The 15,181-nt window shown below is 36.3% G+C and overlaps 1 protein-coding gene across 1 annotated transcript in view; it reads left to right on the plus strand.

Moving 5' to 3' along the window:
* The window catches only part of LOC142350450 (uncharacterized), a 57,139-nt gene that overhangs the window by 33,428 nt on the left and 8,530 nt on the right, over nt 1–15,181 (plus strand). Inside the window, exons 3-4 of the mRNA XM_075402297.1 lie at nt 2,939–3,063; nt 12,379–12,531. Coding sequence (XP_075258412.1) covers nt 2,939–3,063; nt 12,379–12,531 — 278 coding nt within the window. The remainder of the gene's footprint in view (nt 1–2,938; nt 3,064–12,378; nt 12,532–15,181) is intronic.

The raw sequence follows: 15,181 nt of genomic DNA on the forward strand, positions 1-15,181 counted from the left end.
CCGCAGTGGTGTTATCTTCAGCCTGACAAAATTATGTTTTGACTGACTTGGTGCCCGATTGAGTACACTTATTTTTTAGCGGTTTTTAGTGTTCTTCAATTTGGCTGTCCACGACTCTCTCTACTATCAGTACGCGCAATCAATAGTCCGTGTGCTTTTCGGACAAATATTGCGACGCCGCCTCTCAATTACATGTCATCAAAACCTGGGGGCGCAGAAGCATCACTGCTATCATAATCATTTATTCACGTAACTGTCACGGCAGGTTTTTTATAAAGTTGCTGTTATTCAATAAGAAAACTTATCATAGTGTGCATTTCTTGAGCGGGAAATAAACGAAAACTAGGATGATGATTTTGATTATTCCTTTTCAAAGTGACTGGGTAATGACATAGCGTGATGTAGCAAAAGGAAACTTTACATAACATGCATAAAAACAGAAATAATTTGAACTTCAGCCATAACGCTCATTTTTTAGACGAAGATTAAAGAATTTAGGAAAAAAGGCATTGAGGCTCAAAATTTTGGTCGTTTTGTGTTTGGGCTTAGTATTTCTAACAGCGCATCAACAAATAGCTCTGCATTCGGTTGATTTTTAGTTTCGTCTCGATGTCGTGTCAGTGCATTTTGAAGTTTTCAAGTGCAGCAGTATTGGTTACAGACGCGTAAGCCTTATCTTTGGACCAGACACCTGGTTACTTCTTGAGTGCAGTTGTTGACCATCTGTCCCCTGCAGAAAGAGTTTTCATGAGGTCGAACTTTATGAAACTTTTTTGGTCATCGTGAAAGACTCAAACTTGGACTGGTCCTAGTTAATGTTATTAACCTAAGTTCTTCAGCATGTTAACGTATTTCTGCATCATGTTTAGGTAAAGGTTCGTTCACAAAACATTCGTTCTTAACGGTTTGTTTTTATCAGCAAAAACATAGCGATAACTATTTTTGGGTGTCATGGGCCAAGTTTTTCATTTTGTGGCAAGCCTTGAATTTTGTTGGATCGATGGTGTAGTCCGTTTAAAAAAGAAAGAAATTTGACATTTCCCTGCATAAACCACCATTTTGAGCAACTTGATAATTTTTAATAACAAGGCAGTCTTTGGAACAATATCGCTCATGTTTAGACATACGACATTCAAGTTCGCTAACTCACAGCAACGATCTGGTTATGCTTTTCTTGTAGCAATGAAACTTATTTGGTGGGAAGAATTTTCGTGGTAACGTCTGTAACAGTCTGAAATTGCTCGAACAATTTAGTGGCCATGTTTTGTTACAAAAGATGAATTTGCATGCAACGATCAGCTTCAATTGACTTCAGAGCGCACAACTTTCCAGCATGACATTAGTTTAGTTTTCCGTTATGTGCTTCCAGTTGTTGCAAGACTTTTGTTGCACGACAATTTGTCATAAAAATGCAAGAAAAATTATTTCTACCCGCTGTTCTAGTTTAGTTTAGATAGCCATAAGATGATATGATTTAAAGCCTAGCAGTCTTTTCTTTTGATGTTTTTTTCATCTGCCTGAATATCAGATCGTGTTTGACTTTGCTATCATCTCTTTCTCATTAGTAGTTATTCAAAAAAAAAAAATTGAGGAACTTTTTGTGTTTTTTCGGCAGATTTTTAATATAATCACAGTTTTAGTTGAGATTCACAGAGAACGTTTATAATATTTTGAACAAGACAATCGATCCTTGAATTCTTTTTATGCATTATTTTTGTAAGACACCATATTTTGTTAGGTTAATTTGATTCAAAAAGAATGATATATAAAAAAAACCCTGAAAAATTTTATGGGTTTACTAACTTTTCAATCGTTTGTTTTCAATATCACACCAAGGATTTTTCAACGATTGGTAACTACCAGTGTTGGGAGAATGTTTGTATACTTACGGAGCGTTTAAAAAAGTTTTTTGAAAAAAAATAGTTATCACAAACTTCTTAACTGAATATCTGAACCAAGGTTCAAAGCTTCTCGTTTTCAGCTTTTTTTGAAATGGAGGGAAGGGTTGTAACCTTGTTATATGGCGAGTTTTCTTTCAATCAGGGTTTAAAACAATGAGGTCAATTTTCACAACTTTTTCGGAAAACATCTGGTGTTGCGATTTCCAGTTACCAAAAAAAATGTTGCTTAAGTTTACATGAATTTTTCCATAAAATTGCAAAACTTTTTTGGATTCAGTACTATTATGCTAATAAGTTAGTAGTATTTTGAAGCATAAATCCAAAAATCGCCTTTTCGCCGAACCACAGAAAGTCCACAGAAACTGAAAAAAGCTGGATAAGATCCCCAAAAAATGACTAAAAAGCTGGCTAACGAGGCACAATGTTGGCACAATTATCATCGACTTACTAGTAATTTCGTAGTTGTACTCAGTCAGTTCATTCTTGCTCTTTTTTAACCTTCGGATAGTCATCTAGTCATTGAATTTCCCATAATTTGAACAGATATCGAACTTGCCAACAAGAGACCGTCAGATTGTCTTCTTCAACTTTTTCCCTTTATTAGAGGATATGCATCACATTTTGTATTAAGCATTTTTGTTTAAAGTGAATTAATTTGAATTATTTAAGTTTCTGTTACCCCTTTTGTTTTTTTAAGTCTCGATTAATAAACAGTTATTCATTAATGATTAATTAAGTCTTTTTTTTGTAATAATCCTTTAAAACCTGTGATAATTCATCACACGTTTTAAGTTTTTACGACCATGTGGGGTATCAATAGGTTCTCAGGCTATGTTTTATTCATGTCTCAAAGGATATGAATATTTTTTGACAAACGTTTTTGTAACGTTTTTAAGCTACATTTTGCAATAAAAATATTGCAAAAACTTGAGTCTCTGAAAACTTGTCTGTCCAAGAGTTGGACAGATAATGGGAAACAGTCACTATTTTAATGTTTACGTTTTGTTAATTAAAATTTTAAGAAACTTGTTTTTCAGAGTTCACGTTAATTAAAAGAGTTGATCACTTCTGTGGCGAGAAAGATGGCCAATGCATTGTGATTATTGATGTCTTCCACGAAAATATTCCTGCCTTAGAAGTCGAGTTCTTTGCAGAGATCAGGGTTAGTTGTGCGAAGACTTAATCATCAGAAATTGCTTATAACCTGCATGTTAAAATTGAATATTTTTTTACCTGAACAATTCTACCTTTCTACATACATTTCATTATACCAAAGGAGTTCCAAAATCAAAACAGCGAACCCTTTGCAACTATTGCTTGAACTTTCAAAATATGCCCCCCGAAAAAACTATTGAAGGTGTTGCAGTGTTCGTGTGTGTGCGTGTGTAGTTGAGTGTGAGTGTGTGTGTGTGTGTGAGAGAGAGACAGCTTGTTGGTGTATGTATCTGTGAGAGTGTGTTTATATGTGTGTTCGGTTTGTGTGTGCGTGTGCTGTCTTGCGTTTGTGTGTAGGTGTGTGTAAGTGTGTGTATGCGTGCGTCTGTGAGTGCGTGTGTGTGTGGATGTGTGTGAGTGTATGTGTGTGCAGGTGCGTTTGAGAGGGACGGACAGTGTGTGTGTGTGTGTGCGAGTGTGCGTGTGTATCAAAATGCGTATGCGATCGTGAGAGTGTGTGTGTTTTTGTGTATGTCTTTGAGCGCGCGTGTGTGTATGTTTGCGTGTGTGTGAGTGTGTGGTTGTGTGTTGTGTTTTTGTGTTTGAGAGAGAGAGAGAGACAGTGTGTGTGAGTAGGTGAGCCTGTTTGTATGTTTTGTGTCAGTGTGCGTTTGTGTTTTGTGTGTGTGTGTGTGTGCGTGTGTTTGTGTATGTGTGCGTGAGTGTGTGTCTATATGAGTAAATATACGCAGGTTGAACACCTTAGAAGAAACTTTGAAAACTTACTAAGAATTATACGCTGCCTTAAAAAACTTACAAAACTTGGTACGGCACCGTATAAGGCCGTAATAGGTTTTCTACGGCACCGTATCCATTTGATGTGATTGCCAATTTCTAAAGTCTTCCTTCCTGAAATTGGATTTAAAAACAACGATTATCTCATACAAGTCATTTTTCCACTAATTTTTGGCACCTTTCACATCTATGAAACATTAAAAAAAACTATTTATTCAAACATTAATTTGCTCTGCAGGTGCACCTAATGGTCAAAAATTTTACCTTGAGACAGTTTGAAATAGCAAAAACCTGTTACGCTCCTTGTGAGGACCTGTCGAACTTTGGAAGTCTAATGATATCTTTTGCAGTTCATGTCATTAATTTTTGTCATAAATGTCATTTTTCCACTAATTTTTGGCACCTTTCACATCTATGAAACATTAAAAAAAACTATTTCTTCAAACATTAATTTGCTCTGCAGGTGCACCTAATGGTCAAAAATTTTACCTTGAGACAGTTTGAAATAGCAAAAACCTGTTACGCTCCTTGTGAGGACCTGTCGAAGTTTGGAAGTCTAATGATATCTTCTGCAGTTCATGTCATTAATCAACCAGAAAGTTGTTCAAATCCATAAATCCATAAAAAGCGTCAAAACTGAGATTTTGTTACAAAGAAGGCCAATGCTTAGGTATTATGTCTCCAAAAATTATTAGCTTTGAACTGAAGTTCGGAAAAACAAACGTTTTGCAGTTTAAGTGGATCAATTAAAATTTGCACAGTTTTACACATTAAACTGTCAGTCGCACCTACACAGAGCCGGTAATTAGATCGCAAACTGCAGGCCCACAGTTTATAGTAAACTGAGGAAAAGTTCTTTTTAATTGTTTGCGGTCAGTTCAGATAATTGTGATCTTGTTTCTGTAAAAATTAATTTATGAAACTTTGGGCGCATTTAAGAACTCAGCAATGATTTTGTTGCCATTTCCTCTTATCTTTATCCAATCGATATCAAAAATTGAGGTGAGTTTTCATTGATTCCTAAAGTAAAGAGAGTATTACATTTTAATTTCACAATTTTTTCTTCAACTGAACCTCTCACCAATATCTTTTGTAGGTAATGTCAATAATCAACCAGAAAAACATTCAACTCCAAATATCATCCGAAAACGTCCAAGTTGTAATTTTCATTTCCAAACAAGACCAATGCTTACGTATTATGTCTCAAAAAGAGGTTAGCTGTAAAATAAAGTTCGGAAATTTGTGGTTGAAAAGAACCAAAAAAATAGCACTATTTTTATCAAGAAACCGTCAGTACTTCTTACATTGCTGGTGAATAAATACCTAAAAAACTCCCACAGTTCATAGGAAGGAAAAGAAAAATTAATATGTTTGGTTTGCGTTCGGTTCAATTAAATCTGTTCTGGTTTCAGAAAAATTTTTTTATTCAAATTTTGGCTTATTTGAAAAATCGGTTGTTTTGGACATTCACAACAGCAAGAGCCATCTTGCGACCTACAATTTGATAGTTTAAACTCTTTACAAGAATGATTTAAGAAGAATCTTCAAATGCGAAACAATAAATGCATTTGATCGCTTTAAAAAAAGTAAATCGAGGTTTTATATTTTTGGAATTTCTCTATAGTTTTGGCATCTAAACGGCTAGTCAGCAGCGCAATTTTGTGGTGCCTAAGTTGTTACTGCATGCAACGTAATTTTTTTGTCTTGAAAAATTGTTATTGAACGGTTATTCAAGATTGATTCCTGAAAACAGTGTCCAACCTCAGATTTTATTGGCAGAGCTGTGCTTTTTGTAATTGAACAAGTTTTTTGCGTTCAATTTGTGTTTTCCAGACAAAACTGAAGTCCCTTAAAATAGCTCTATCACTGATTGCTGGTAATTCAACAAGTTTTCCATTTTCATGATTTTGTCAAATTTCGGTGTATGTTGTTTTGTATCAAAACTGATGAAACACCATAACCTTCATGGCGATGCGGGAAATTTTTTCCCATCTTATCATGAAGGTTTGACTCAACTGGGAACGCAAAGATAGACTGAATTTACTCCCAGAAACACGCTAGAGACAACGTCAAGAATTTTTTCGGCATTTTTGGGCTTTAAAATTAGCTGAAAAAGAGGTATAATTAAGGAAATTGTTAATATCTCCTGGAGTACTGTACCAAATTTGTTCGGAATAGTCGCATTTTGATGGTATCAAACAATTGGTGTTTGCCCTGCTCAATGTTTTGTTCATTCGTGCCTGTAAAAAGTAATTGACTGCCAAACTTGAGAAAAAAACAATATTTTCATTTTTATGTAGACTTTAGCGTCGATAACGTGTTTCAATTACTCGTTTCCATGAAAACAGTTCAATGATCGTTTAAAAAGTTCAATTTGTTCTCAAAAAACTTTAGTGAAGTGGTAAACACTCAAAATGTCAAACAAAAGCGGCCAGTGCGCTTCAGCTTATGATAGTTAATTATTTTTTTTCGACCTTTTGTTTTGTAAAAAATACTTTCTGATTGTCCCATCATTTTGAGTCCTTATTAGATAGCAAGTACTACAAAAACCAATTATCAGTAGTTAGTTGAGAGTGATAAATACATAGTGTCTGCGAAATAGACAATCATGCGTTTTGTGTTGCGATAACAACGTTTTTCGCTGATAAAATAGGTACCTGCCGAAAATCCTAATTGGTCATATGTCTCAAACATTTTAATCCCTTCTAAACCCATTCTGTAGCCAAATGGGACCTCTGTTGAAGCCAACACAAATTTGAAGTGGGAGTTAGGCCTAAAAATTGGGAAAAATTGAAAACATTGAAAATTTTTTGATTTTTTAAAGTTGTAATTAAGTGAGGGTAAAGCTGATCAAGGATAGTTTTTGATACTTTTTCAAAAGAAGACTTTTGCTCTTTCTTAAGCACACAAGTGAAATAAATTCAACAGTGCACATATCTCAAAAAGTAAGACCTCATTTTGTTGTTTTTTTTTTAAATTTTAAAACTAATAAGTTCTCAAGCAACCTTTTTTCATCTTTAATAACCCGAAGGAAAACTTTTGTGCTGCAAGTGAACTCAAACATCAAATTTCAATTTCACCCTATTTCTAATATTGTCTATCAACGTCATAAAACTTCAAAACTTCAATTGTTAAAAGAACGCAGCACTCGAACTATGCTGCACTTTAAGAACTAGAAAAATTAACTAAAGTCTTTAAAAATAGTTTCGACTTGTTTTTCAATTGTAGTTGATTTTCTTTAGTTTTATTGACGCCTCTTTCGATTGCTATTGTTTGCTTCAATAGCTTCTTGAAAGATTTATAATAGCTATTGGTAATGATGAACAACATCAGTTTTTTTCTTGAAATGACAATTTATCAAATTTTTTTTGTGTAGAAAAATTAGAACACGCTTTTGAAAGCAACTGTTTCGCAGTTAAAAGTTTCTCTCAGTTGTTTTTGATCATTCACGTCATTCCAGGCGTAAGAACAGATTAATGCCCGGGTGAATTGAAATATTTACGCTGGATATTCTGGCAGAGTCTGCAAATTCTGAGGAACGAAGTTTATTTCGTCACATAAAAAATGCACTCAGTTTTTGTACCTTTTTCTTATTTCTCTGTCGATAAAGATTCAAAATAGGTAATTTATAGCGCATTCTCTTCCTGTTAAGCCCGTCTTTGATGAAATTGTTGGTCTTTTTGTTAAAATTTTTTTGTGAAAGGTAAATTTAACAGTGAATGCTGAAAAACATAACAATTCTCAAATTTTAATCGATTAGTGGTGTTTTGCGCAAATACAACAAGTTTTTCGGCGTGCAGTTTGTGTTTTCTAGTCACCATTAGGTCCTTGGAGCTACTTGTATTAATTAATGAGCCTAATTCAACAATTTTTCTTTTTTCACGATTTCATCAAATTTCTGCGGATGTTGTTTTGTGTCCAAACACACAAAACACCATAGCCTTCATGGCGAGGTAGAAAATTTTTTCCCACTTTTCCATGAAGGTTTGCGGTGACCAAGAAAGCCGAGTTGAACTACAATAACAGCCAGAAACACCCTGGCAGCGCTGTTTGACGTTGTTTTACGCCAGTTGCGGAGATTTTGGTCTTCGCTTCTGGCCAAAAAAAAAGAGGTACAAATTAATACTTTGCTAATATTTTGTTGGCACTGAACTACCCTAGCTTGCTGTAGATGGTGGTTTCCGTAACCGGGTTGGTAAAAAAGTTGTTCCATGACCAATTTTAAAAAAGGCGATATATTTGGACTTGTTGGGTCACCCAAAAATCGATGTCCCAAAATAGCCGATTTACGGTACATATATAGGTTCGTTAGATTCCTCATTTAGTGGGGAGTCTCATATTATATTTCTTCACTGCAGTTTTATGTAGTTGAGATGGTCAATATCAGCGGTGCGTGACCCGTACTTGTCCATTTTTGTCAGTTGGTACGGTACATTTATGTTGGAATATCTCCTCGTAGAGTGGACCGATTTTTGATCTGTTTTTTGATTTGGACTCCGCGTGATCCGTACTTCGATCCCTGTATTTGGCGTTTTGTTCTTTTTTTCAGCCGTTTTCGAGAAATTGACCAGGACACATACCCCCATTTTGATCAATTCGTGTCCGGTACATTTCGTGTATGTACTTGTTAGACCAACAAAACAGGTTAATTTAGACCCGATAGTTAGTCCGATAGATTCGTCTGATAATGAGGATTGTCCCCGTATATGTTTCAATGTTGTTTTATGTAGTTCAGAAGGTCATTTTTAGCTCTGAATGTGCCGCATCTCTCCTCTGGGGTCATTTGATACGGTATCATTTTTTAAAATGATGCGTATCTCAAGCAGTAATACAAGCGGTATCAAGGGCGTTTCAGCCGTTTTTGAGAAATTGGCCGGGAAAATTGACCCCAGATTGACCCCCTGAGGAGAGAAGAAGCACTACATTGATGACAATTTTTAACTTCCATATGGCTGCATTCGCCCCAAAAATTGGCTCCTTAGACTCCAGCGATAATGAGAATTCTCCCCATATAATTTTTATAGGGCGTTTTACTTAGTTTAGATGGTCAACTTTTGGTCTTCATGTCATCTCTCCTCGTTTCTGACGAGATTAGGTACGGTACCTTATCTATGCAATATCTCCTCGTACGATGGACCGATTTGGATGATCTTTTGACAAGATACGTATCTTAAGCAGTACTGCTTCTGGTTCCAGTTTGGTTTTGTTTTGTTGGGCCAGTTTTGAAATATTCACTATTAAAGAACACCCATTTTCACCTGCTGAAACAGGAGAACTGACACTGTGACGTGGATTACGGCCCATAGATCTTACTTTTAGAGTGTATAGTTATAGTTATATGTATATGTGTGTGTGTGTGTTTTGTGTGTGTAAGTGTGTGTGTGTGTGTGTTTACGTGTAAGTGAGAGTGTGAAAGTGTTTTTGGAAGCGAGACAGTCTGTGAGTAGAAGTGTGTGTCTGTGTGTATTTATGTGTGTGTGCGTTTGAGAGAGACTGTGGCCATGTATATGAGTGGGAGTGTGTGTATGTTTATGTGTGTGTTTGCGTGTGCGTGTGTGTGCCATTGTAGTTGTATCTGTGAGAAAGAGAGAGAAATTTTACGTATGTATATGTGTGTGCAATTTTGGAGTGCGTGTGTTTGTGTTTTTGCGTTTGTGTGTATGCGTGTGTAAGTATTTGTGTGTGCGCGTATGTATATGAGGGTGTAAGTGTGTTCAAGTGCATGTCCTTGAGCGTGGGTGCGTGTGTTTCTGTTTGAGAGAAAAAGCCAGTCTGAGAATGTGTGTGGAAGTGTGTGCTTATGAGTGTGTATGTGTTTGAGAGGGATAGAGAGACAGTGTGTGTGAGAGAGAGAGTGTGTTTGTGCATGTGTGAATCCGTGTGCGTCTGTATGCGTGCGTGAGAGTATGTGCGTTTGTGTGTGTGTATGTGAGTGTGTGTTTGCGTGAGTATATGTGCGTGTGTGTTGTTTTGTGTGAGTGTGTGTGAGTGTGTTTATGTATGAGTGTTTGAGAGCGAGACAAGGTGTGTGCGTATGTGTGTGAGAGTGAGCGTTTGTTTTTGTGTTTTGTGTGTGTATTCGTGTTTTTTTTGTGTGTATGTTTTTGTTGTTGTGTGAGCATGTGTGCGTATGTGTGTGTGCTTGTGTGAGTGTGTGTGTGTGTCAGTGTGTGTGTATCAAAGTGTGTATGCGTTCGTGACAGTGTATGTGTTTTTGTGTGTGTCTTTGTGCGCGCGTGTTTGAATGTTTGGGCGTGTGTGGGTGTGCGGTTGTGTGTTTTTGTGATTGAGAGAGAGAGAGAGATAATGTGTGTGAGTATGTGTGCCTGTTTGTATGTTTTGTGTCAGTGTGCGTTTTTGTTTTGTGTGTGCGCGTGTGTTTGTGTACGTGTGCGTGAGTGTGTGTCTATATGAGTAAACATACTCAGGTTGACCACCTTAGAGGAAACTTTGAAAACTTACTAAGAATTATACGCTGCCTTAGAAAACTTACAAAACTTTGTAGGGCACCGTATAAAGCCGTAATAAGTTTTCTACGGCACCGTATGCATTTGATGTAATTGCCAATTTCTAAAGTCTTCCTTCCTGAAATTGGATTTAAAAACAACGATTATCTCATACAAGTCATTTTTCCACTAATTTTTGGCACCTTTCACATCTATGAAACATTAAAAAACTATTTATTCAAACATTAATTTGCTCTGCAGGTACACCTATCGGTCAAAAATTTTGCCTTGAGACAGTTCAAAATAGCAAAAACCTGTTACGCTCCTTGTGAGGACCTGTCGAACTTTGGAAGTCTAATGATATCTTCTGCAGTTCATGTCATTAAGCAACCAGAAAATTGTTCAAATCCATAAATCCATAAAAAGCGTCAAACCTGAGATTTTGTTACAAAGACGGCCAATTCTTAGGTATTATGTCTCAAAAAATTATTAGCTTTGAACAGAAGTTCGGAAAAACAAAAAGTTCGCGGTTTAAGTGGATCAAAAAAAACTTGCAAAGTTTTACACATTAAACTGTCAGTTGCACCAACACAGAGCTGGTAATTAGGTCGCAAACTGCAGGCCCAAAGTTTATAGTAAACTGAAGAAAAAATCTTTTTAATTGTTTGCGGTCGGTTGAGTTAATTGTGCTCTTGTTTCTGTAAAAATTAATTTATGAAAATTTTGGCGCATTTAAGAATTCAGCAATAATTTTGGTGCCATTTCCTCTTGTCTTATCTAATGCATATCAGCAATTGAGCTGAGTTTCAATTAATTCCTAAAATAGAGAGAGTATTACATTTTAGTTTCACAACTTTTTCGTCAACTGAATCTCTCACTAATATGTTTTGTAGCTAATGTCAATAATCAACCAGAAAAACATTCAAGTCCAAATATCCACCGAAAACTTCCAAGTTGTAATTTTAATTTCCAAACAAGACCAATGCTTACGTATTATGCCTCAAAAAGAGGTTAGCTGTAAAATAAAGTTCGGAAAAATAAAAATTTTGCGGTTTAAGTGAACCAAATAAAAAAAGCACTGCGTGAGAGTATGTGCGTTTGTATGTGTGTGTGTGTGTGTGTCTGCGTGTGTATATGTGCGTATGTAAGTTGTTATGTGCGAGTGTGTGTGAGTGTGTGTATGTATGAGTGTTTGAGAGCGAGACAGTGTGTGTGCGTATGTGTGTGAGAGTGAGCGTTTGTTTTTGTGTTTTGTGTGTGTATTCGTGTTTGTTTTGTGTGTATATGTTTTTGTTGTTGTGTGAGCATGTTTGCGTATATATGTGTGTGTGCTTGTGTGTGTATGTGTGTGTTTGTGTCAGTGTGTGTGTGTGTGTGTGTGTTTGTGTGTGTTAGTGTGTGTGTGTGTGTGTGTGTGTGTGTGTGTGTGTGTGTGTGTGTGTGTGTGTGTGTGTGTGTGTGTGTGTGTGTGTGTGTGTGTACGTGTATTTGCGAATGTGTGTGTATGTGAGTTTGAAAGCAAGACAGTGTGTGGGTATGTGTGTGAGTGTGTGTGTTTGCGTATGTGTGCGCGTGTGTTTGTGAGAGAGTGTTTGAGAGAGAGAGAGAGAGAGAGACAGTGCGTGTGTGTGTGGGTGTGGGTGTATATATGTGTGTTTGTAATTGTCTGTGTCAGTATATATATATATATATATATATATATATATATGTTTATATATATATATATATATATATATATATATATATGTGTGTGTGTGTGTATGTGTGTGGTTGAGTGTGTGCGTGTTTGAAAGAGAGAGAGAGGCACTGTGTGTGAGAGTTGTATATTTTTGCGGTTATATGTATGTGTTTGTGTGTGAGAGAGAGTGTGTGTGCCTGCGTGTTTGTGTGTGTGTGTATGTGTGTGCGTGTATGTGTGTTTGTGTGTGTGTTTGTGTGTGTGAGAGAGTGTGTGTGCGTGCGTGTTTGTGTGTGGGTGAGTGTGTATGCGTGTATGTGTGTTTGTGTGTGTGTGTGTGTGTGTGTTTGTGTGTGTGAGAGAGTGTATGTGTGTATGTACTAATCGAAGCCATCTGTTTCAGTGGACAGGATCAGACCTGGACTCAAACTCGACTAGAAGAGTGAACATAAGCAGTGAATGTGCTCGAATGAGACGCGATTATTTATGTCCACCTCTTTTGATTGACAATCTTGAAGAGCAGTACTACCAATTCAGTGTCACAATCTGTTTAACGGTAAAATTATTGTTCTATTTAAGTTTGCAGTGCCACTTTTTTCTTTTGCCTAAGTTCCTGATGTTAGTAGGAACTCAAATATCTTATATTCGTTGTATCCAAGTTTTTGTCGGAGCCCTAAAAATGACGCAATTACGTTTTTGTTGTATCCTAAATTTTTTTTGGCTTTGCTTGACTGTAAAATTGCACACATTAGATTCCGCTATTCGTTAAATTCTGTTTTTCTCTTATCGTGTATTATTATAAAAATGTTAACTGCGAACTATTTTCAACACACTGGTAAAAAATAGATAACCTCTGCATCGCTAAAAGTAACAAAGCTTTTTAAATAAGTTTTAACCAACAATTTGCTGCAAACATCAAACTCCTTTGATTTTAATTTCATATCGAGCATTCATTCTAACAGAGTTCGAAATGAAAAGACAGCGAATATCCCCCTACTTTTCAATAACTTTCTGAAATATTCTGAAAATTTTTCTCCATACAACAAGGATCCTTTTTGTAATTTGTCGATTAGCTGTTGAAAACTAATTCGATTTGTTTCTTTTAATTGTTTATCAAACAATTTTACAAATAACTTCATGTACAGAGGAAAGATATACCAGCTAAAATTCACGCCGGGAAAAAGACTAAAACGTTTAACACGGATGTTAAAAACTTTTGAAACTATATTGTGAAACATTTATTTGACAAATTTATTTCGAAAGTTGAGATAATTTGAAAATAAATCTTTTGAGCAGTAAAGAAAATTCATGTTACATATTTAAACTGAAATTTCATGCAAAAAATCATGAATAACAGTTCTCTCTTATGTGATTTTTTTTGGTTTGTTTTGACTAAGAAAAATCTCCAGACGACACAATCACAGCAAAAAACGACTGAATGTTTTCCTATACCAATAAATAATTTCTCTTGCGTTTTTAAGAAAACGCAGTAAATCTTCAAAAAACTGCTTCGACGACCCAGAAGCAGATCAGGAGTCAGAAACAATTCACAAACTGAGTTTCAGAAAAAAAATTTGAAAATCGAGTCGAAGATAGCTTTAAAACTCATGTGGTATAACAGTTATTTTATACCAAATACTTCTAAGTTAAGTTAACCTCAAAGTTTAAGTTTATTCATTTCATCTAAGTTTACATCCACCTGGAGAGAGTCATTTGTCTAGGATGCTCAAACTCCATCGGAGGGATCTCTTTTATTCATGTTGTTCACACTTCTCATTTCTGATTCAATCAATTCTTGATTACTTTTTACTTTCGCTTTAGTAATCTTACAATTTAGTTTTTATCTAAAAATCTCTTTTGAGTAGGTATCTCATACTTTCGTGCGTTCATGGTCAAACTTTTGTGAGTTCACCAGACTTCCGTGCGTTCATTCAAGACTTTTGTGCGTTTGTCGGATTTTTGAGTGTCCATGTTCAGATTTTGGTGCAGTCATCAGACTTCCGTGCGTTCATTCAAGACTTTTGTGCGTTCGTCAGATTTTTGAGTGTCCATGTTCAGATTTTGGCGCAGTCATCAGACTTCCGTGCGTTCATTCAAGACTTTTGTGCGTTTGTCAGATTTTTGAGTGTCCATGTTCAGATTTTGGCGCAGTCATCAGACTTCCGTGCGTTCATGTTATCGCTATCACCAAGACTTTCGTGCGTGCACCATCTTTTTGTGCGTTCATATTGGCTTTTGTGCGTTCATGACCAGACTTTTGTCCATGTTTAAATTTTTGTGTACTTTTCGATGTTTCCAGACTATGAAATTTTAAAATGCACTGTTAGTTTTAATGCGACGTTAATCTGCGGTCTGGACAACTTTGCTTCCGTGTGAGCACTCAACCTGGGCATCTCTCTGAACCAAAGGAATTGTGAAATTGTATATTGTTACATTGAGCACCTTATGAATTCTGAAGAAAATACTATCAGATGAACAGAATTGAAAACGACTCCGTGCAATTCTTCTAAAATAATTGTTCTCATCAACTTAATGTTACTATTTTGTTTACTCTTATTAATTATGACTTGTAAATTCTGGGTTTTTGTGGCTGTGCTTCAATTTTTTTTGTGAGTTTTCTTTGAAGATAGAGTTTGAGCTTGGTTTTTACCTATAGAGCTCTGCTCTAGAGTTGTTTGTTTGTAGCTCCGACGTAGCTGGTCGCCTGCCCAGTTGAGAGAAGGAGGAGGGTACACACATCCAGAACATACTGCAAAAATCTCAATATGTCAGTTTCTCAGCGTGGCTTGAGATGTTTTCGACTATTGCTAGCTATTTTTTCACATCTCTTGCACTAGAATCCATCTCTGATCAGACCCACTTGCGATCGAAATGGTTTCTGGTCAGTCTCAGGAGAGCTAGAAAAGCTCTCCCATCAAAAAACTTCGAGCGCAGGATTATCGACTATCTTGCGCTTGCATTGTTTATGATCAGACCCAGTTGCTCTTGAACCGTTTATGATCAGACCCAGTTGCTCTTGAATCGTTTATGACAAGACCCAGTTGCTCTTGAACCGTTTATCATCAGACCCAGTTCCACGCGAACCGTTTATGATCAGACTCAGTTGCTTTTGAACCGTTTATCATACGACCCAGTTCCACGCGAACCGTTTATGATCAGACCCAGTTCCGCTCGAACAGTTTATGATCACACCCAGTTCCGCATGA

This window comes from Convolutriloba macropyga, chromosome 12, assembly GCF_964194025.1.
Source record: "Convolutriloba macropyga chromosome 12, txConMacr16.3, whole genome shotgun sequence".
Lineage (NCBI taxonomy): Eukaryota > Metazoa > Xenacoelomorpha > Acoela > Convolutidae > Convolutriloba > Convolutriloba macropyga.